General features: G+C 41.6%; 1 protein-coding gene across 1 annotated transcript in view; it reads right to left on the reverse strand.

The window, feature by feature from the left end:
* svep1 (sushi, von Willebrand factor type A, EGF and pentraxin domain containing 1) overlaps nucleotides 1–24,435 on the reverse strand; it is a gene marked incomplete at its 5' end in the record, with an annotated part of 97,112 nt that overhangs the window by 33,244 nt on the left and 39,433 nt on the right. The window contains 6 exons of the mRNA XM_083905618.1: nucleotides 552–681; nucleotides 975–1,093; nucleotides 4,398–4,592; nucleotides 6,807–6,986; nucleotides 10,310–10,489; nucleotides 11,353–11,511. Of these exons, the coding sequence (XP_083761744.1) occupies nucleotides 552–681; nucleotides 975–1,093; nucleotides 4,398–4,592; nucleotides 6,807–6,986; nucleotides 10,310–10,489; nucleotides 11,353–11,511 (963 nt within the window). The remainder of the gene's footprint in view (nucleotides 1–551; nucleotides 682–974; nucleotides 1,094–4,397; nucleotides 4,593–6,806; nucleotides 6,987–10,309; nucleotides 10,490–11,352; nucleotides 11,512–24,435) is intronic.

The raw sequence follows: 24,435 nt of genomic DNA on the forward strand, positions 1-24,435 counted from the left end.
GCCGTGATCTGGCTTTTTCAGTGCAGCAGCACAGTGTCAGAGGGCACTAGTTAAACACATGTCTCTTATAAAAAGCCACAACGTTCCACCGACATAATAACATATGGAAATGTTCACAGCTACCATGCTTGAGGTTTTTCCCCATGACTGCTGTGATTATTGAGCGGTTGACATGGGACACCCCTGTTTTCGCTCTCCACAGTAACACTGTTTGGCACCTGCTGGGGTAGACTGACTCCATCACTGCCGTTTGCATCAATTAAGTTTCCCCAAGCTAGTATGTTTACCAAAGTAAAATATTGACACTTTACACATTCAGTGTCTTTTACATGTGATACACATGTACTATATTCTACTAGGCCTAAAGCCTGTAATTGCGAGAGAGAGAGAGAGATCCTAAAAGAATATACAATTCCAAGTGGAACTGTGCATGACTGGCTGACGGTGTGAAACCAACCCTTCCTCTCGTTCTCCCTCATTAACAAGACCATGGCAACCAGATACGGCACGCTTTGTTTGCTTTGATGTCGTCTCCAAAGGGATCAACTCACCAATGACTGTGGCTGTAAAAGAGCAGTTGGCCTGGTTTCCGGAGCGATCGGTCGTAATGTAGGTGATGATCTCCTTTCCGATGGGTAAAAGCTGGGGAGGAGTGTAGACTGGCTTCACCTGCACCACCACCTGGAGGAGCAAGAGATGATACTTTATATACGTAGAGAGGAAGAGTCTCAAAAATGGATGTGAGAGAGATGCAGCGGATCTGTCACAACATGGAGAAAATTCATTACTTTAGTTTTACTTAACCCCTGATCAGAATAAAGAGGTAATTCACTAAAAAAATATATGAAACTACTATTTGTAGTCAATCTACTACTAACATATTTAATATTTAAACTTTATCTGCATTCTGTATTATTATCATTTAATAGATTAAAGATTTAATCCAACACTTTGACAACTGTTTAATGACGGACCTCCTCTTTAGAGTTATCTGTGGCGTTTGGTACGATCCAGTTGAGGATGGCGGTTCCGCGCCTCTCATCTGTCTCTGCAACAATGTCTGCGGGACACTGTATCCATGGTGGTTCAGCATCTGAGGAGATGGAAAACAGAATTTTATTACATTTAATTTAATTTAATTATACTTGACCATTGCAGATGTTTACCACCTCTATCATAAACCTCCTCAGCCTGATCACTGAGGGAGTAGGTGTGTGATGTCATCTGACCCATGACATCTTTAATCACAACTGACCTGTTCCAACAGGAAGAGACCACACACTGTTATCTTTATTCATCAGGAACCAAGAGTGGAGCATAGGTTAACACAGATAGAGGTGAAATGACGCAAGTACCATGCTTTCGGTTAATTGTCATACCAGATGGTCTCATGGAAAAGATTCCTCTTGGATAAAATGATGAACTTTAATCATTATTTAATGATTGGACTGAGAGGGGGAGAGTTCCCTTGATCAAAATCTTGAGCTTCACTTGACTCAGTCATTGCAAACAGTTATGTCAAGGGCACTTGAATATGAGCTGTGTGAGAGCATCATGTGAACAATCAACATATCTGTCCCTGTGTTTTATTATTTGGAAACGAGCCATAAATGGTCCTTAGATGTTGGTATGTAAATGTTAATCATCCTTTATGAGGTTACAAATATTCATATTTTTCGTGTTGACCAAATTTTAAGGAGTAGTTCAGGTTTAGTTCAGGTTCAAAGTCAAGCTCACCATTTCTGAGAAACAGTCTTTGACCCAGACATTCCTTGTAAATCGCAACATGGCTGCCAGCAGGGACCAAAGGAGAAACGGTTTTAGCCACTTAGTAAAAGGTTCAACTAATAAAATCCACTGCTCACTCCCCCGCACCAAAGAGAAAACATGTGTTTTGAGCTCATTGAGACGCAGGAGCTGCTGGTCTACAGCTGCTTTGTTTTGCAAGTTTGTGTCACTAAGGTGAATCCAAACAGAGGATCTCAAACACCAAAGTCACACATTTGAATTTACTGATGGAGAGGATCAACAACTGTAAAATTGCTGTAAAATATTGTGTACTTAATTTGGGGTCTATCTGTGTGTGTGTGAAGTCAAGGTTTATAGCGTAATACCTCACACAACCACAAACCCAATGGAAAACAAAGCACCACAATGGGATTGAAATCATTAAAATGTACACAAACCTCTCGCCAAATACTGATCTTATGTATTTACAGCAGGAACAAACAAAAAAAAACCTTTAGATAAGCAGTAGCATTTAAGTTTGGGTGACTCTGTTATGTCTGCACATTCTCAGATAATCAGTAAAACTTTGGCTGCAGAACAACATTAAACCCTTTATTATATTTGATTGTATTATTTGCTTTAAGAATGACTCTGTATACCAGTAGGAAAAATCTGATTATGGGACATATTACTCTCACATTAAAGCACAATGTAGTAACGGTGAGAAGAACCCGTTTGGCTGGTGGGGACTCACTAACCACCATGACCCTTGGATGGAACCTTTTCTTCCTTTGTCTCATTCTGCATGTCTGCAGCATGTTGTGATGAAGCGAAGCCAGCGCAGTACAGTTCAACTCAGTTCAAGCCTGCAGCAAACGAGTGAAGCCTCCAAGAGCTGCTAAATCTTCCATTGATCGAGAGTGGTCATGCCTGTTGTGTTGTGTAAGAGTTAGCTAGTTCCCATCTGGACCTGATGACCCATCTACTTAGGCATTCATCTCCACTAAACACTAACACTCGCAGCTTCAATCAGCAACAGCTATCTTCATAGCAAGGGAGGGATATTTTCATTTGAGTGTCATCAACATGAAGTGAAAGGTGAAGGAAGCCAGAAGTTGACAAAGACTGCTCTGTTAACTTTATAACAACTTCACGATTGTGATCTCATCATCTCACCACAGAGTTTGTACATCTCCCCCTTAAAAGGTCCAGCGTGTAAGAATTTACAACATCACGGTGAGACTCTAACAAAGAGAGGACTACCCCGCTCACTCCTCCCTTTCCCAAGTGTATCAGGGAACTACGGTGGCCTTTACATACCAGAAAAAGATATTTGCTTAGTAAACGTCTGCTTCAGAATGTTCTGGCGAGAGTTTGTTCATCTTGGCTGCTTTAGAAACATGGTGACACCAGATGGCCTCCTCTAAAAGGCATGTACGATACAAAACGCTTATTCTAAGGCAAAGAAAAACAAACAATTATTGTTTTAAAACCATTACACAATAAAACAAACATATGGGTAGTATATTAGATATCTGCTAATAAACATTGCTCCCTTCAATCTGCTGAATAGTAAAAGTTCAAACATAACAGTACAGAAGCAATATTGTAGTATATTATGATTATGTGATCTAATTTAATAGCAATCACATTGCAATCAGATTTTGATGTGAATGTATTTCACTCATTGAAGCCTATAGTAATCCTTAGTACCAATCAATCAGTTTTAAATAACATTATAGTTTATAGTATAGTACAGTTTAAATTTTTCTAGGCATCTAGATGCGTTGTTTACGCATTGTTTGGTTGCTTGCTTGCCGTTTGTGAGTGGACGTGCTTGCCCTTACATTGCTGCTGGAGGATGAATAGTATTGTTGAAATGAGTTTGAATTACGTTAAAAGGACACATGGACATTTGTCCATGTTCTTTTTCATCTTTATTGCTCCTCTTCCTCTGCTTAATGACAACAGTTCCTTCATTAGTAAACTCTCTCCAAGAGGAAATGAGGGAATTGTGAACACAGCCACAGCTGTTCTGCACCACCTGTTCCACCTGCGAAGCATCTGCATGGAGGTCTGCAGTCCATTACAATGACCTCCAGACAGAGCCCAGTCCTGGGTGAAGGGCAGCAACATGAGAAATTGGAAATGGGATGGTTTGAGTTAGTCACCAGTGGTCTGCTTCGAGACGGGGTTAGCACCATTCTCACAATTCACAAAGCAGAGAAGAATGCAAAGAGGGGGAATGAAGGGTGGAAAGGAAAATTGTTGTCCAAGTTTCCTGCTGCTTTATTTTTAAATCATCCTCTCTTTCTCCACTCATATCTTTCCTTTAAACATTTTTTTGTGTGTGTGGCAAAAACATTCAAGCAATGCAAATGTCATAGACGTGGTCAATGGAATATTAATTGAATCCTCAAAAAAGCCACAATTTAATGGAGGAAATCTAGCTGATAAGGCAATACGGAAAGAAGAACTAATCCTACAGTGAAAAAAACATTTAAAAAAAAACCTTACTAAATGTTGGAAAGTTACAAAAATATTTTGCTAGTAATTTTAAGTGTAAAATCTTTAATGAGACCATTATAAATCATGTGGTCCTGAAATGGCTGGAAAGATACAGATCCCACTTATGACACCAAAATAAATCAAAACACACACATACGTACCTAAACAGACAGCTTTATGGACATTAGCTGTCCAGTTTCCCGTGCCCATGCACACTGCCTTCCTGTTTCCTTGGAGACTGTAACCTTGACGACAGGTGAGCAGGCAAGCGGAACCCGCCAACGCCGGTCTCCTCCCACAGGCAGGGGGCGACAGCACGATGTTCTTAAGAGCCACGATCGGGGGACAACGCACCTCTGGGGAGAAAGAGGGGGAGACGAAGAGATTAATCTGATTATCGGATTCTGTTTGTTTTGTTTCTTGAAAAATATCTGCATCTTGAACGATCCCCACATTTAATAAGTTTTTTTTTTTTTTTTTTTTTTATCATCAAAAGCAGTTGAAAAATCAGAACCAGAATGGACTCGGTCAGAATGTATTGTAGATTAATGAGATCAGGAAAAAAGCTACTAGGTATTTGAAGATATGATTGGAAAAAGCAGAAAACAAGTCTTTTTATGATATAAAATGTTACTTTTAATGGTCTACAGCATAAATGCCAACAATAAATCTAATTTTAGTGTGTGTTTGTGTGTGTGTATCAAAAAACAGCACAAGAAAACAAACATTTGGTCGGAAATCAACTTCTAAAGTGCTGACCACAGGACTCATACACTTAAGGCCCTTTTGGGGTTTTACGTGTGGTTTTGACTTGATGATGGATAGATCATTCTCTGTCTCTCCCTCTCTAACTCCTGTTTCACTGGCTTTAGCTGCCAGAGCTATGACGGGAGAGCTAACCAAGAGGGAGATTTCAATCAGATGAAAAAATATCTCTACATGCTCTCGGGGCAGCTGAGGAGATCCTGTTTCACCACTGTGCAAACAAACACTAAAACAAACCGCTCAGCTGCAACAGCAGCCCACAGAGCCATGGCTCTTAGCTGTGTTAAAGAGGTAATGACAGTCAAACTCCAAGATGGTCAAACAAACAATCTGCAACTCAGCCAGAGTTACAGATGCCAGAGATGCCAGTTATTGATAACCAAGGGTTTTTCAGAAGCGAATGAGTTGGGCATTTTAAATAGAGCTGCCTGTATGGAAGTGAGTCAGTGCAGGCCAGAGGTTTGTGGTCAAACACTCTGACACTGACTCCCCCCTGTGCATGACATGGGTGCTCCTCTGTGGTGGGCATGAGTGTGTGCAACTATTTTAGCTTAACTATCAGTTCTTGAGAGTGTGGGTAATTCTGGGTGCATGTGTACGTATATGTGGTGACTGGAGTTTCGCTATGAGAAAGCAGATGTATCGCTCATCGCTGGATGATGCAGCGCAGCTATGCTCAAATCCGCACCATGTGTTTAAACCGCTTGCGCATGTGTTAGTCAGTGTTCTCATGTGTGTTTACATACGTGTGCAAAGCCACATGTTTTTACAAAGAAATCTCTTATCTGAGCCAGGCCAATTTCAGTAACCTAAACGGATAATAATATAAGCTTATGTCAAAATGTCTAAAAACAGTCAATGATCCCAAATCTTTCCAGTCATTTAAAACTAAAGAAATCCATTTTCAATGAAAGTAATGGTCCATTTCATTTGGTCACCTGTGAATGGCATTGTAGCCTGTTAGCCTTTGTTGAAGTCTGCCAGAGGCGGTCAAAATATACTTTCGTTCAAATATATCTTACAACAAAATCAAGGATTTTAGTAAACATGTCTGAACTTAAAATTATTAGAGAAACAAGCTGATGAAACTTTAGTAGCAGATTGGCTTGAAGCCCCTCTGACACATCCTGTGCTCGCCAAAGTGTCAGATAAATTCTAAAGTGAAACATCTTTATTTAGATGATCTTTTCCTGATTTTAAGCAAGATTCTGAGCAAATGGCACCAAACACAAAGGCTCCTAAAATCTGTCTTTTGTCTTTGTGTTTAATTTACCAAGGGGGTAATCAAATTACATACTTTGCATTTAACACAGGCCTGCGTGATTTATAACGAGAAGACTAATTGAATAATCAAATGAAGAAATCTAATTTAATCTTACAGATGATCCAAACTGAAAGACTCCGAATAAAGACATGATGGCTGAAAAACACAATGGAAAAAATGTGTGGTGGAGAAACATGAATTAATAGAGATTAAACTGAGGGAAACTGTGACCCAATGTCTGATCGCATATTTGTATTAGGATTCATGCCACAAAAATAGGAGATACTGTTTATTATCTTTACAATATAAACAAATAGGAAAATGTAATTATGAATAAAATGTTTTGATTTTTTCCATGAATCTCATCATTGTTTAAGGATTATATTCTGCTTTTTCAAGATGCCAGTGTGTTCAGATAAACAAAACACAAAATGTCAAAACATTACCCTGAGTTCATTCAAACCCCAAATTTAATTTCCTCCATCTATTTCTTTGTGTTTTCCAGTGTGAGATAATGACTTGGGGGGTGATGAAGGCTTACCCACACACCGAGGTTGGGGTCCACTCCACTGCGAGTTGGCCTGGCAGGTGAGTCTGGAGTCTCCCTCGATCCTGTAGCCTCGCTCACAGCCTGTCTGACACTCTGCCCTGAAAGAGGCACCGCCATCACTGCACCTCAGGAAACCATGCTGTGGCCGGGAGAGCGGCGGGCAAGAGCGTACTGTGAGCAGATATATATACATAAACAAGAGGTTAACATGAAGCAAAACTGAGGCACTGAAAACCCTGCCACAGCCATTTTAACGATATATACTGATTAGTTTACACAGGACACCTAATTAAGTGTTAGGATTGGCACTTCCTCCTGCTGCTGTGGCCTCAATATTTGATGTGCTATGAGTTCAGAGATCTTGCAGTCATCTGCAAATTCTTGTTTTAAGGAGAGGTTATTCGAGTAAAATGTTGTCATTCTTTATTTGGATATTGGATATTTTCTTTTTCACGCCATTCTCTGAAAACCCCTAAGAGTTGGTTGTATGCGACAATCTCAGTATATCAGCAGTTTTCTAAATACTCAACCGACCAACAACGACGCCACTTTCAAAGTCATTTAAATCTTTTGTTTGTCTTGACCATGTTTATATTTTTTTACATTCTGGTCATTCAGATGTGTCCATTCGAAATGATTTTTTTTTAGTATAAATAAAGGTTATATGTATGTAATATCACAAAAATGTTGATTACACATTTAATTCCACCTATCCATCCTATTCCATCTATTTTCAGTCAAAGTCTATGAAGCATTAAGACAATACATTTGCAAAGCCAAATTATAATAATAATAATAATAATGATAATACGAATGGTTTGCATTGAATAGGCAGCTGCAGTAAAAGTCAGTTCACCCTTCATTAGTGAGTTTCCAAACATCCACAATGGTAGGAAAAAATGTACAGTCAGACTTCACACAGGATTGTTTTCAGCTGCTCTTTGCTGGAGGGGTTCTTGTCTCTCTAACTGCTGCTTAAAATTTTCCTAACACGTTTTATTGGAATATATTTGTCCAGGTCATTTTTTCACTTTTTTCTTCTTTGTGTATAGGATCATTGTCTTAATGCGGAATTTCCTCTGCTGGCTTCTCCAGACTGTGAGTCATCTTTTCATTCAGCATTTGAGAACACAAACTTACATTTATAGTGATGTCTGTGAAAGCCCCCCCTCACACACACACACACGTTTTGCACACATGTGGCTCAATATCACCAGCTCCATGTTTCACTGTCAGCACTGTGGTGGTACTGATCAGATCCATGTCAAAGATACTGAACCCTGTCTGATCAAAACACACTGATTTTAATAACTGTGCTGTCAAAATTAATGAGGTTGTCTTTTATGTTTGGCAAAGTTGCTACAGGTCGTGCAGTTGTGGTTCAGTTAAAGTTGATTCATGCAAGTACAATGTCTGATCAGCCCCTCAAACACCAGTTTCCACAAATAATCTGACCCAACATCAATACCACGCTGCATACTTTGTTAATTGTGCTTCATTTTTTTTGGAGTCAGCTCTTCCTATACCTTTAGAACCACTTTGGCTCATCTCTTCCACAAGTTTCACAATCTGGTTTCTTACTTGTTCAGGGAATTCTTTACCAAGTGGAGGCATGATGCAATCCAGGGAAAAACTGACTAAGTTGCAGTGTTCACAGATAATTTTACTACAGTTTTATTGATACAGTCGACCTTAAGTTAACCTAGCTTACAAATTTGTATTTATCTATCTATATCTATTTATAGTGCATGTTAAGTTGAATACTGTCAAATTGATGTGTTTCTCTAAGATGACGAGAACAAACCGAAATTGATGTTATTTAAAGTTTACAAAATATTTTCATGCAGATTTCAGAAATAACCAATAACTAAACACCAACACTTCCAATAAATCACATAAAGCAGCTGCAGGAACGCAAGTTGCTATAGCATACTTTGCTATAACCTATCATTTAACCTAAAACATGAAAGTCCCAATGAAAAAGTAAAGCTCTTAATTATGCTGACGTCTGGGGGAAAGTGTGTGTAGGGTGTTATTTATTAGACAGACAGAGGGACAGACAGACAGACAGCCGACAGACAGGCGGTTCAGAGGAGACCCCCTGCCTCAGGGGTTAACTAGTTGGGAGGTCCTACAGTATGTGGTAAAGACTAGACTTAATGTTAACACATACAAGCAGATTTACGCACACACAAAAATATATATACCCACAGCCACATTCTATAAATCTCCAACACACACCCTTGGATATTCAGTGTCTTGGTATTTCTATGAGTCACTGACTCTGTTGCTGTTTTTTCTGTGTTAAAACCCCATTTAATCATTAATCTCTTCACTTGTCTGACTCCCCTTTTCCTTCCTTTCTTTCTTTCCTGTCTGTTCCAGATCTCCCTCACACTCATATTCCTCCTGTAAAGTCCTTTCTTCACAATCCCTACCATTCCTCCGCTCCACATTGTGGTCTGGTACAAAACAGTTGCACTCATTCAGTCAAAGCACATATGATATCAAAACTTAAGAACTCTTATCATTGCCTTAGACACACACACACACATGGCTCTGTTTTGCTCACACTTGTTGGACAGAAGTCAGAGCAACAGATGGATTCCTCTCCTTATCACTAGGAAGCTATTGTGTTGTACATGAAGACTTGCAGAGATCAGAGAAGTGAAAGGTTTTCATCAGATTTGTGATTTGGAGGAACCTGCTGACATTCATTGAAAACGCTTGTGTGTTTGTGGTGAATTACTGTACACCCAGGAGCAATGTTTATATACGGCAAGTAAAGCATTACACAGTCTGGAATGATGTCATGTGAAAACTGGATATAATAACCTATATTTGCTTTCCAAATCTCTACATTGTAGAGTCTTTATGACTTGTTTTTTTGTTATTAGAGTAAACAGAGTGCATTTTGTCATTTAGACATGGTCAAGACAAGCTGCCAAAGTTCTAATTGAGAATTGAAGAAGAAAGGTAATTTAAGTGACTTTCAAAATTAAACGGTTGTTGGTCCAAGTATGTCAGAGACCACTGATCTGGGGTTTTCACACACAGCCATCTCTAGAGTGACCAGTGAGCAACAATTCTCTGGACAGAAATGGTTGGGACAAAGGTCAGAAAAAGAGAAAATCTCTGGGAGGAAATGACTTGTTGATGCCAGCAGAGAGTGTAAAAATGTAAATACGCAGCAGCATTTTGACTGAGTCATGTTGTAGGTTCTTTATTTCTTCCTTTATGAGAGCAGAATATTTGTTACATAGCTGGAGTATCATGTTTTAAAAAGCTAGTTAACTGCTAGTGATAGATGCATCATCACAAATGTGTCATTAACCGCTTAGTGGTTTAACACAGATACTTATGATACGGTCATATCACATACCCCCCTCAACCAATTTCTGCTGCTGGACTGCACTGAAGAGAAAACTGCCAAATGGATTTTCACTGACAGGAAGTTTCAAGTTCTCAAGGAGAAATCCCTTCATCCTCCTCACCTCTACAGCTGGCAGGAGTCCCAGACCAGGAGCCGTCAGCCTGACACAGTCTGATGTTGGTGCCTTGGAGGTCGAACCCTGGCTGACATCGCACACCGCACGCAGCATCAAAGTGGTTGTTACAAACATTCTGGATGAAAAGGCCGTTCTCTGGAGGAGACAGCGGTGGACAGTGCACCACTGGGGAGGAGAGGAGATAAAAGAGAACTATCTTAATGGTGCAGGTAGTTGGCTGGGGAGCAGAATGCAAACCTTCCAACAAAACATGAAAGTAAAAAAAAAGGAGAAAGGTTGTCAAACATCACCTCCCAAGTGTATGAAAGTGATGATAAATGAACATAACTGTGCTCAGATGAACTGCTGTATGTAAATCACTGGCTCATTATCTGAGAAATTGGAGGGTAATGGAAATGTCTGGAATCAGATTCATGATACAGGATGCTCCAATCTCACACTTCAGTGCTGCCTTTGTGGTTTATCACTGCCCTTACTTGGTGACCATAGTGGACAGAAATTCCATATTTATTCTGTACAGCATGTTCAGTAGTTTCTTCATTGTAACAATCAAATAAATTCTCAAATTTACACTTTATCTGCTTTCTAAAAGGATGTAAGTACAGAGTGCGTTCTTTGTTTTTGGTGCATCTCTACGGCTAGAGTCGTTTTGGGGGTTTAGTGTGTTCGAAAACATTTTGTTAAAACGGTGCCATATTTGAGGTAAACTTTAAAAAAGAAAAAGAAAAAGTAAAGGCTCGTATGAAGGCATTTCTTTTTCCATGTGTTCCTATGTCGATCAGTTCACATTCTTGCTGCAGCCAAAAAAGGAAAAACAACCAATTCTCCTCCTGCAACTTACCATGTGATGCTGTTTAATGAATGCTGAGAAAAGCAAAAACATAAATGCACAAGCTAGATATGAGCTCAATGTCTATCACTTGACAAAGACAAAATATCTCTGCAAACGCAAAATGCAAGACAAGACAGGTCAAGCTAAATCAGGAATCTTGGATAGATTAATTAACAGAGGAGTTCCTCTTACTTACCCTGGCAGGTCATGCCTATTGGCTGATAGCCTGGCTTGCAGAAACAATCGCTGAGGGATGTGCTGCCAGGCTGTGAGGTGTGCTGCAGGTCAGGACATGGTAGGCAAGTGCTCAGACCTCCTGGAGTTCCCTCTGGTTTATAGGTGCCAGGTGGACATGCTGGTAGGAACAGAGAAGATAGAGTTGAAAAATTATAGCCATGTCTTTTCCAGCGAGTTTTTATGGATGGCTTTGTTAAATGAGATTACATAATGCTGATGAAGTCAGCTGCACATGACACTGTTTGGTGATATCCTGTGATATTCCTGCACTGCACACAGGAAATAATTTGCTTTATATCAATACAGACAAAGGTAACAACAACATTGAGATAGTGAAGTGACAACTGCAAAAAGGGCAGAGTATGACTGAAAACACAAAGAAGCATCTGCAAAAACCTTTTAGTATTTTGTGAAAGTGGATTCTACTGCTCAAAAAAGCTGGTTGTTCAGCAGTTTGGTGGGATGACTGCTGCTTTAAATGTTCTAAAATATTTCAAATTATTGTTAACTACACTCTGCCCTGTCTATGTAGCTATATTACTGTCATACAACATACTGTTCCCTCAAAAATGACCTTGTATGAATGTGATTATGTGGTGGGTGGACTGCAGAGTCTTCAGGGATTTATGATTTATTTTCTGCTTGTGCAGAATAAAGACAGTCACTATTCTTCATAACTGATTTCAAAAAACATCTTTAACGACTTATGAGGAGACTTTGATGATATTAATGTTTGGATGGGAAGTTGTGGAAAATCTGGCGAAGATGACAATGACGTCACTGGCTACGTAAAAAAAAGAAAAGAGATCAGTGTAGCATCTTAATTATTTCAAGAAGGGAAAAAAAGTGTTTTGTTTCACCGGAGCATTATCATGAGGAAGAAAGACATCCATTAAATAGAGGTTTTGAGCATCTAATACAAAGTTATGGTTCTCATGTTAGCACACGTTGTCTACAATAGAAAAAAACCTTTTGCTCACCTGCATGTGAACAAGATCGCAGACACACAGACATAATACAGTATGCTTCCTATTAGCATCACCTGAGTTGGATCAGGGGGACATGCGGTAAACACAAAGAAGCAGAGGTCATAGGAAGGTCGGCCAACATTCTTTTATTCACCATCTATCAACGTCTAGAAAAGCAGTGGATGCATCACTTGTGCTGCAGAGGAGTGAAAATGAATGACTGAATGGGTCTTATCAAGGTTTAATTTCACATGGGATCGTTTCTAAAACACAAATTAACTGATTAATTGCAGTCACTGATGTAATATTTTCAATGACGCATCCCTGAGATCTCATGAGTCCATGTTTTTAAAAGAAATAATATCTATTATCTCCAAAATGGAGTTTGAATGACGTTAATGCCAGAGGCAACAGGCCTTGTTGGCCATTTTATGGGTAGTTTCACACAAGCAATTTGTTGTGCAGACAAATCCCATAATTCACAGATGCGCTTAGAAGACAAAAAACTTTATCAGCTGCAACCAACACTCTAAGATCATTTCTTGTGTTTTTTTGTTTTATTATTGTGCATATTTACTGGTGTAAAAGGACATTTTTTTCCCCAAACAACGCAAACAGTTTCTATTGAAATTTAGTTACACCAATTGTTTCACCATCAGTGAACAAGATATTCAAAGGTCATTTTGAGGTTTGGGAAACATAGATTATTGTTATTATTGTTAGTATTACAACATTATATGACAATTTATCGATCACAGAACCATTGATTAAGAGAAAATAACCAACAGATTGAACAATAATGAAAATAATCACAACTTGCAGCCCTAATGTGTGCAAACTGTCTCAAGCTGATCTTTTTGGTTTACATTGTTTACAGATGGTGCAGTTTGATGTTGTTGCTCAGTACAAACTACTGCTAAATTAAAGATTTATTCTCTGTTATATCACCCAAGTACACAAATAAAACCTATCTGTTAACAAATTACAGTTGTCATTCCGTTAATTGGTGCTGCTGCACTATTACTCATGTCATAGTTTTTTTAGTTTTTTTTTAAGCAAATCCAAATGTTGCTCAATTTAATTGAAAAAACAAACCAAGTCTGACGCTGACTGCACACATTTCCGAATCAAAACATGTTCTTGAGGAAAGAGACTTTCAGTCAACTTTAATTTGAGAAAGAGAATGAGAAAGCCATAAACTCTACCCACACACACCATTTAATACAAAAAAAATATGCAGAACAACGCGAGTCCCTGTGGGGTTTATAAGATAAGTAATTAGCTATATTTCAAGATGTAAAGAAAAAAGTAACCCTTTTTGTCACTGTTTTAGTTTGTCAGTAGCAGTTCAGAGAGTTTGAGTTGTCCCACTGGCTTGTACAACAAGCAGGTTTAATTTTAAGCTGCACTGTAGGTGCAACTGAGAATCCACAGTGCTAAAAAGTCTTCATAATTTATTTACTCCCAGCTACTGCACATAAGAGGCCAGGTGTGAATTTCCATTGCTGAGCCAATGCCAGATGCCGGGCATCTGACCACACTCACCCTCCCTCAGCTGAAACCCAGCAGCGGTTCATACACTCGTGGTAATTCCAGCACTGGCTGCTGGCACCAAAATGCACCCACTTACCCACATCACACACACAAAACCAACACAGTAAACCTGCTCTGGGTCAGACGGTGCATTTGTGTCACTCAATCATGTCTGCAGTTTTCATTTCATAACAAAAGCAGCATGGATGGTGGAAAAAGGGGTGAACCGAGTATTAAAATATTCAACTCAAGTAAAAGTGTGAGAACGCTGATGCAAGGTTATACGAGAAATAAGTCAAGGTTAAAAAAGTAGATCATTTAAAAAGTACTTAGTTTCTTTTTAACAACAGAAGGGCAGTCTCCCCAGAGAAGTGCAAAAAGGGGATTAAAATGCCAAACTAGTTTTATTTAAAGCAACACCATTACAAATTAAAGCTACATTGCCTCTGTCTGTTTGGTCTTGGTGAACAGAAATTATGGAATCTTATTTGTGTGCTGCATCCATCTGAAAGGGGCTCTGTCAAGCAATTCAATCAGACCAGGCTGAGGGAGCATTTGTGTGTATACAGCAGCCATGCAGGGGCAGAACAGGGACACAAAATGTTCATTCCATCAAATTTTGCCGTAGAACTGCTTCACTTCTAAAACTTCTTTGGGTTTTCAGCCACACACAACCTGTTTGCAGTGGTCTCACTTTACTAGCACAATGTTGCTGTAGCGGAAAACAAAAGATTTCCGGTGAACAACACAGGAAGTCTCCAGGTTAAAAGGTCAAAACAAGGTCAAAACAAAGTGTTGTGACTTCCCCTAAATGACCCTAAGTAGACCAAACTCTAAATGTGATCTTCCACATTGTTCTCCTGTCAAGAAACTACTACATGAGTTTTTTCCTCCGGTTTTCTTTTCTCAGTAAAGAGTGTGAATATGGTACAATGCTTCAAACATGTTAAAGTAAAGTAAAAACTACTTAAAAAGTAGTACACAGTTACAGAATTGCGCTACTTTCCACATTTCGATGGAACTACAACTAAAAGTGTCCCCTCTGTTCAAGTCCTCAGTAATGTGTTTTACAGCTTCATTTAAGGTTTACAGGAAGCCTAGTTATTTTTAATGTGAATAATATTTCACCTGGATCACTGCAGTGGAAACACTGTATCAAAAAATATAATTTCAATACCTGGCATGTTGCACAGGCATGCTCATACACACACATAACGCACACACAGTGTAGAGACCAGACCTGGCGTTCGGCTATGGGAATTGGGAATTGGAACAAAAGAAGAAAGGATGAACAAGGATGGATGAATGATGAAAGTATAAGTGTCCTTGAATGTAAAATGTAACAGAAATGCTGGAAAGTGAACACAGAAACTGTGCAAATACACTTTAAAATATGTGCCTTCTCCATGATTTCAGCCAGAGGATGGAATCCATACTGAAACTAATTGTGTTTGGATGCCAACAGTCTCCTTTCAGATCCATCTACTGCCTGTCACCAGTCATTTAGAGAGGAAGTGGATCGTCAGCAGCCAGATGACCATAAAACAGAAAGAACATGCTGTGTGTGAACTGGCTGCAACTGCATGTATGAGAGACAGCAGTTGGTCAAAGAGAATACTGTACACTGTAATGATCTGAGGGAAGGAAAGCACGATCAGGAGCTATTTATTTAGTTACAGCAATATTTGAGCAATATAACTAATAACTAATAATGGAGGTAAACATGTCACTATGTCATAACATCTTTAATGCTTTCTTATTCTCAACATCAAATCACTACTCTGTTTGTTTTAGTAGGTAGATTTTGAAAGAAATCATTCAAAGTGATGTTGAAAATAAGAGGATTTCTTTCAAAATCTACCTACTAAAACAAACAGGTTAGTGAGAGGACCATATGTTGATGTTGGGAGATAAGACTGACAGAATTCCTTCTGTAACCACTGACTTGAGGTCTGGACTGCTGCCTTTTTTGGTTGTTGTATTCAACAAGTCCCATAAAAAGACGACAACTCAAGTCGTCAAAGCCTGACATAATGTGCATTTGTGTATCTGTGCCATAAAGCTCCAGTGATGTTCAAAACTACTAAAAAGCCACTGAGCCACACTGATTTACTACATGACACACTCCTTTGTTCCCAGGAAATAGCTCTACCAACTTTTAGTGTTTTCAAAATTAATAAAACCATTAATTTAACTATCTTCTATCTTCCATCTATCCATCTATAACTGTTCGCAGGAGTGAAGATGGGACATTTTTAGAACTATTGACGAGAAAAACAACAATAGTCCACTTCTGATGCTATTTGGATACATACTTTTTCAGGCAAACCAGTTGAGTCCAGTTGCTTGGTTCAGCATTAGAGGTCTCAGACTGAGTTCATGCCGACCCAAACAATCCAAAACGAGGCATAAACGCACCACAGTTCGGGTCAAATGGAATAAACCTGTTAATAAAGCTGTTAATCAACGATAAATCAATTGATCACTTACATAATTAACCACAAACAACTTTTTTGTAATTAAAACAAGCACTCTGATTATGCAGCTTCTTAAATGTCAATATTTTCTATGCTCCATTTAACAAATAAAACATCTTATTAATCACAGAACAAGATTTGAGAACAGAAATACATTTGGGATAATCATCATTTGGTTAAGGAAACATCCATCAACATTTTCTGACCTAATATAGACTAAAAAACTAAGTTAGTTTTCAACCCCAGCAGACACTTAAATGACATATACAGCAGTTTTTCAGAGATCATGCAGCTCCCTTTGGAAGCACAAAAGTAGTTTCTGTCTAAGCCTTAAGCCCAATTTATACTCCTGCGTAAAGTGCTCTGCGTAGGCTACGCAGAGTCCTCTGCGTCGACGCAGAACCTGTTGTAGAGCCTCTGCGTCGTCTCCGGCTGCACGGAATATTTTTTAAGTGTCCGTCACTCCGTCAAGGGACAACGGAGACGGCAAGAGCTGCGATTGGTCCTCAGGACAGGCCGAGCGAAGCTGCTCTGTGCCGGCTCACAGTGAACACCGAGCGTCCACAGAGGGCGGAGCTGATCCCCGCCCACTTCGTCGCTGCCGAACTATAAATACCTCATATCTTAACACACAGCACATGTTTAGACTCTAAATGGCAAATTTCTCGCCTCAAATTATCTTAAAACTGAGTTCCGGGACACAGAAAGTGAGAAACGGCCACTGTTTCAACAACAACAGTCTTTCTTCCTTTGGACGCCATTGCTCACTGTAGCCAAAAGCACAACAACCTTGCGCAGCGACTCCTACTGATCGGGCGGGAAATTGCAGCGCCTATCCGTCACCACGACGCAGAAGTATAAAGGCTCGAGTGGTCTCCGTGGTGACGCATACGGATAACGCATTACGCAGTCGGAGAAGTATAATGTGGCCTTTACTCAAACAGACTTTAGTCTGAATACAAGGATTTTTATAAGAGTTGAATGTCTGAGACGTCATTACAATTAATCCACACATAGGAAGTGAAAGGGGAAAGAAAAAGGGACAAAACCAAGCACAGACCAGTTCATCTGTTAATCTCCTTTTATCCAAACTGGCAGGCACTTCTGGTCCGGGAGCCAAAGTTACTATCACACAAGAATCTCTCATGTCTCTGGAGGGATGCTGGGTTCGATTAACCAGGCCTAAAAACAGACTGGGACTGAAACGATGAAAGGAGATCCAGGGGGAGAGCAAGAACATCTGCCTCCTCAGCCACAATGACAAACAGAGAGTGAGAGTCAGTGAGAGAGTGAATGGTTTTCATCTTAGATGGACGTTTTCTGCTTAGCCCAACAGAATCCACACATGGCTCGCACGTACATTTACACACAATATTATTGCTTCTCTAATGTTAGGAATATTATGAATGTTTAAAAAGGATAACACATTTAAAAAAATAATAATCTTATCTAGCTAGAAACTATTTTTGATTCTAAAATAATTGTGTTAGTGTGGGTTATTAGTCGAGCTAATCCTCAAGACAACTTACATTCATGTATCTGCTCCACAGTGAAATCTTACATTGTTGTCTGTGTTCATTTAATGTTTTGTTCCCCCACTAGTTTAATTTCAGTATTAATTCAGTGACTCTTGTATTGCATAACCTTCAGAAGAGAAAATGTTAAAACAATGCCCAGGCCTGTTCACATACTTGGCAACCCTGGAGTTATAATTTCTTTCCACCAACTGAATCAGGCAAATATGTAGAAAAGTAAAACTGGAGAGGTCATTTCCAGTATGAGGAATGATGAAGAATGATGAGCAACAGCAGGAACCAAAAAGGCAGACACCCCAGTGAAATGAACAGAGAGAGTGTCACGATCCACATTCATGGTCTGGTTATTGTTTGTTATTTGCTGCTGCTCTGTGGTTTCTCTCTCTCCTTTCCACCCTGCAGGGGGCATGGTTGACCCAGTTTTCCTTGATGACACCAGAGATGACTCCCAGCTGCTCCTGATCAGCGATCACGCGGGCTTATAAGGCGGAGCTACGCGTATCTCTGGTGTCAGTTCCATGTTTTCGCTTAGCTGGTAAACGTCTCACGTACTACGCTACTAGAATTCTTGACTCTACCCGTACTCACCTCACTTCCGTGTTCAGGTCATCACGTCTCCTGCCGAGAGAGAACCACAGAGGCTCCGCGGATTCCACCCACCTCCGGAATCGCTTCCTCCTGTTCTCCTCTGCTTCCATCGTCGTCTCCACTCCAACGACGCCGCACAGCTTCTCTTCGAACCTCGTGGACTTCATACTCAACTCTTCACATCTCGGGTGAGTTCTTCCTTGGAGGAACACTGTACGAACTTTGTTGCCACGGAGGAGCTGCGAAGAGAGCTGACGCTGCTGCTGTGGACATTCTCACTATCTCTGTCTATATCACATTCTCTCTTGCTATATATATATATATATATATATATATATATATATATATATATATATATATATATATATACATATATTCATTATTTAATAAACCTTATTATATATATACTTTCCTGTGTCCTGCTCTACATTCGGGTCCTCTCCTTCAAATCTAGGCTTTTCCTTTAAAGGGAAAACGTAACAGTTGGAACTGATCAAAGATGGACCCGGCAGACAGGGACATGATAAACCAGTCGCTAACCACTCACGGCGAGGCTATTCGTCGCCATGAGTATTTGCTAGCCGACGTAGCCTCTGCCATGAAGGAGCTAACTGTTAGCATCCGGCCTTTGTCTTCCGCCGTTAACCCTGTTAGTCCACCTGCTCCACCGTCCACCGAGCCATTTGTTCCAACCCCCGAACAAATGCGCTAGTTTTGTGTTTCAGTGCTCGTTGGTGTTTGACCTACAGCCCACCACTTATCCTACCAACCACGCTAAGATCACGTTTGTTGTTAACCTGCTCACTGGTAGAGCAGCTCAGTGGGCCACGGCCTTTCTCCAGTCCGGACATCGTCGCTCCATGCCCTACGATACCTTCGCGACAGAGCTAACTCGGGTTTTCGACCATACGTTCCAGAACAGTGACATCGCTAATCAGCTACTTTCTCTTAAACAGAGTAATTCCTCAGCTGCCGACTTTGCTGTTAGCTTCCGCATCTTAGCGTCCGAAAGTGGATGGAATGATGCAGCTTTAAGAGCTTTATTCCTACGGGGGTTAAATGACGTCCTACAGGATGAGTTAGCAACTCGGGATGTAGCAACCCGCCTCGAGTCACTGATTGAAATAGCTATTAGCCTGGATTGTAGGCTCAGAGAGAGATGACGCGATAGACGACAAAATTATTCCCATCATGTCCCCGAATTAGCTCGTCTATCCGTCTCTTCTTCTCCCTCTCCGTCTCCTTCTTCTCTCTCTGCTAACAGTGTTAGCTTTCTGGAGCCCATGCAGCTGGGCTGCACACGCCTATCCCTGTCTGAGAGACGTCGACGGATACAGTCAGGAGCCTGCAGTTACTGTGGACAACCGGGTCACGTCATCGCTGCCTGTACCCAGCGCCCAAAACCTGAGCTCACCAGCACACGCAGGAGTGCTGGTGAGCACCATCTCCTGTCCTGCACCCACCGGTGTTTCGCTGGCCTAGAGAACTTTTCCACCACTTGTTTGGTGGACTCCGGAGCTGATGAAAGCTTCATAGACACTAAGCTCGCTGAACAGGCTGGCATCCCGTCGACATCACTACCACAACCTAAGATCATCTTAGGACTTCTTAGGGTTCATTGTGGAACAAGGCAGCCTCGCACCTGATCCTTCCAAGATTTCAGCAGTTAAGGACTGGCCTACGCCTTCTACTCGGAAGCAGCTACAACGCTTCTTAGGCTTTGCTTATTTTTACAGAAGATTTATTAAGAACTATAGCCGCATTGTCGAGCCACTGACTAAACTTACCTCTCCCAAACAGGCGTTCCAGTGGTCCGACGATGCCGAGTCCTCCTTCCTACGCCTAAAAGAGATGTTCACGTCTGCCCCTATCCTTTCTCACCCAGACCCTGAACTCCAGTTTGTGGTCGAAGTCGATGCATCCGACACCAGGGTGGGGGCTGTCCTCTCCCAGCGCAGCCACGACGACCAGAAGCTCCATCCCTGCACCTTCTTCAGTTGCCGCCTATCTCCAGCTGAGAGGAATTATGACGTGGGCAACAAGGAGCTCCTGGCGGTCGTTTTGGCTCTCCAAGAATGGCAACACTGGCTGGAGGGGACCGCCCAACCCTTTATAGTCTGGACAGATCACAACCTAAATTCACGACAAGCTGGGCCCTATTCTTTGGTCGGTTCAGGTTTGCCCTGACATTCCACCCCAGTACCCGGAACGTCAAACCAGACGCTCTCTCACGACTGTACTCACCTGAACCCCCGGAGTTGGAACCGGGTCCTATCCTGCTGTCCTCCTGCACTCTCGGAGCAGCTACATGGCCAGTGGAACCTAGAGTCCGCGAGGCCCAGCTCGCCGAACCTGACCCCGGAGGAGGACCTCCTGACCGTCTGTTCGTGCCAGAAGTCACTCGTTCTGAGGTTCTCCAATGGGGTCACTCGTCCAAGCTGGTCTGCCACCCTGGGAATGCACGCACACTACAGTTCCTGAAACAACGCTTCTGGTGGCCCACCATGTCCCAGGACGTCGCCACCTTCGTCTCGGCTTGTCCCATCTGTTCCAGAGGCAAGACATCGAACTGCCCTCCTGCTGGACTTCTACACCTCCTCCCCATCCCCCACCGCCCTTGGTCACATATTGCAGTGTATTTCGTCACTGGACTCCCCCCCTCCAACAACAACACTACAGTCCTTACTGTCATCGACCGCTTTTCTAAATCAGTCCATTACATCCCCCTCCCCGCCCTTCCCTCTGCCATGGAAACAGCCGAGACATTAGTCCCTGGGCTACCTACCAACCTCCTCTCCTTGACTACCAGGAGAGAGAAGTTGCGGTTCCCTCCGTCCATGCCAACATGGAGCGCTGCCAGGCTGTTTGGCTGGAGGTGAGCGCTTCCCTCCTAAAGGCGTCTTAACGCTCCCAGAAGCAAGCTAATCGCCATCGCATCCCTGCTCCTGAATACCTACCCGGCCAAAAGGTCTGGTTATCAACAAAGGACCTACCCCTCCAGGTCGAATCCCGCAAGCTGGCTCCAAGGTTCATCGGTCCTTTTCCAGTAGACAAGATGATCAACGCCACGTCCGTCCGACTCAAATTACCTCAGTCCTTAAAGATTCATCCAACCTTCCATGTGTCCCTCCTCAAGACCGTGATCGAGTCGGATCTGGTCCCTCCCGCCGATCCCCCTCCTCCGCCCAGGATGATCGAGGGCGGAGAGGCTTTCACTGTTAACCGTATCTAAACATTCGCAGGCGCGGCCGTGGTCACCAGTACCTGGTCGACTGGGAGGGATATGGTCCAGAGGAGAGGTCTTGGGTTCCACGCCGATTCATCCTGGACCAGACTTTGATCCAGGATTTCCACCGCGACCACCCCGATGTTCCTGCATTGGTGCCAGGTGGCGCCCGTTGAGGGGGAGGTACTGTCACGATCCACATTCATGGTCTGGTTATTGTTTGTTATTTTCTGCTGCTCTGTGGTTTCTCTCTCTCCTTTCCACCCTGCAGGGGGCGTGGTTGACCCAGTTTTTTCTTGATGACACCAGAGATGACTTCCACCTGCGCAGCTCCTGCCCAGCTGCTCCTGATCAGCTATCACGCGGGCTTATAAGGCGGAGCTACGCGTATCTCTGGTGTCAGTTCCATGTTTTCGCTTAGCTGGTAAACGTCTCACGTACTACGCTACTAGAATTCTTTACTACCCGTACTCACTTCATTCGGGTCCTCTCCTTAAAATCTAGGCTTTTCCTTTAAAGGGAAAGCGTAACAGAGAGGCCTGTATCACTTTGTTTTATTCAAATTATAAAAACAATTATAATTGTTTATAGTATAGTATGACGGCAAAAATTCAATGTCTTACACTATTTTGAGCCACAACAGCACACCTGTCTGATTCCTTCTGCTCATAGAGGAGTTTAAAGCCAGAGTTAACTGCTTTAGGAGAAAATTTGTAAATATTTTATATTTTGTAAGTAAAAACTTTATATTTACTGTCTAATTAATTTATCAATCACAATCCTGTGTCACAGACCCCAGTGGACAATAGGAAATATTACCACATGGTGGCAGCAGCAGCAACAGCAAGCATTTAGTTAGCGGACTGCATGTGTGATTTACAGAGGTGAGATTTCTTGAATGTATCTGAGAGCTGCTCTTCTAAGCTGCCCACATTACTCACACTAGCTCTCATGCGCTGGGGTTTTGTTGTTTGTTTTCTTGAAGTGGAGAACTGCCCTCTGGCAAAAATGATGTCTGCTGTAGAAATGTAATTTTAAGTCTGCTATGGTAGGTCTGGCTGGAGCACTAACACTTTTTTACCGCTTCATAAAAATGTGGTGAAGTTAATTTGAAGAAAGCACACACTGCTAAATCTGTCAGAGTCAATGTGTGGGACAGCCAACCTGAAACGTACTTCACAGTCAAGTACCACGTTGTAGTTATACATACACTAATAAGAAACACTTCTCCCTACTAACAACAGAAAACAGTGCTATTGAAATGAGCAGTTACGTTGTGTTTAGTGGCATTTTGCGCAAAACAGTAAGAATATTAATGTGTTAATATCATAACCGTGATGTTGTGATCAAGTTGTGTGTCTGTCATCTTTAAATCCAAACAGTGGAGACTGTGGCATGTTGTATAAAAGGCTCTGAAATTTGGAAAGAGGCCTAGCCACTGTGGTTGAAGTCCCTCTCACACGACAAATGTTGTTACCTCGGATCTTCAATCCCAGGGTTATTCACTGAGAAAACAATGTTCACATGCAAGAAAAGTTTCCACTCTCAACTGAGATTTCCCATGCACATTTCAGGTGCATAAACAGACAATAGAAATGGACAATTAAAATGTATAGTCTGGCCTATAAAAACAGACAAGAGCCTGAAAGGGGCATGAAAAAAACACCTCACTGTTGCTCAGTCTGAATGTTTCATTTCACATAAACACAGACTGGATATACATTTACTTAGAGCCAACAGACTACATGCATCCGACAGTGAATTCATCTGGACCACCTGGGGAGGCTCAAATAATGGGATTTAGGGATGTGAGGAATGTAAATGATACATGTGTCCAGTAATGATGGACAGTATAATCCTTTAAGTGTTAGAAAGTCACAATTGTCCCTAATGAGACATAATAAATACTACATTAGACTTCTAAGAGCTCGGGCACCTGTCTCCCACTGTTTCATTCAAATTGCTGTTATGGCAGAGATTCCCTTGAGTTTCACAAACTTCAGGACTCAAGACCTCATGAAGTAGATCACCACAAAGCACCAGAAACTCTATGAACAAGAAGTAAACCAAATCATGATAGGAAAATCCCTCACTGCCTAAATGTCCAAAACCAAGAGCCTGGAAGGCTTCCAGCTCCAATAAAACTGAGATTTCAGGTAATTATATTGGGCCCGGAAGCTTTCAGCAGCAGGTTTCTTACTTAAAAGTCCTCTGAGAAAAACCCTACAGCTGCAGCCTACAGGCAGCTGTCACTTGGTTTAGTTATCCTTTCACATGAGTATACACTCTCCCCCAGTCATAGAGGCAAAAACAGACATTGAGATGTGCAATGAGACTGTGTTTACAACTATAGGGGTGACTGGGATTTTTCAACCTGAATACATGGGTCACCTGCAGCTAAAAAAGTTTGGGAATCCCATCTTCATGGACTGTCAGGAGACTCTAAATCACATTGGGGCTCGCTGAAGTCTGGTCTGTTCTCCAGCTGGATTACAGAGTTAAAAAAGGTGGAGGGGGATGAGATGTGGCTGCAGCGCAGCTGTCCACCTACACATCCTACGCTTGGGGCAGTGGGACCTCCGCGGTCCCCCTGATCCAAGGAATGTGAGAGTTGTGCGATGGGATGCAAGTTGGGTCTTTGGAGAGGAAACTGAGGAAGTTCAGTGGCTGCTCCATTGCAGGTTTGCCTGCTTAATATCCAATTGTTTTCCCCGA

This window comes from Microchirus variegatus, assembly GCF_963457635.1.
Source record: "Microchirus variegatus genome assembly, chromosome: 2".
Taxonomy (NCBI): Eukaryota; Metazoa; Chordata; class Actinopteri; order Pleuronectiformes; family Soleidae; genus Microchirus; species Microchirus variegatus.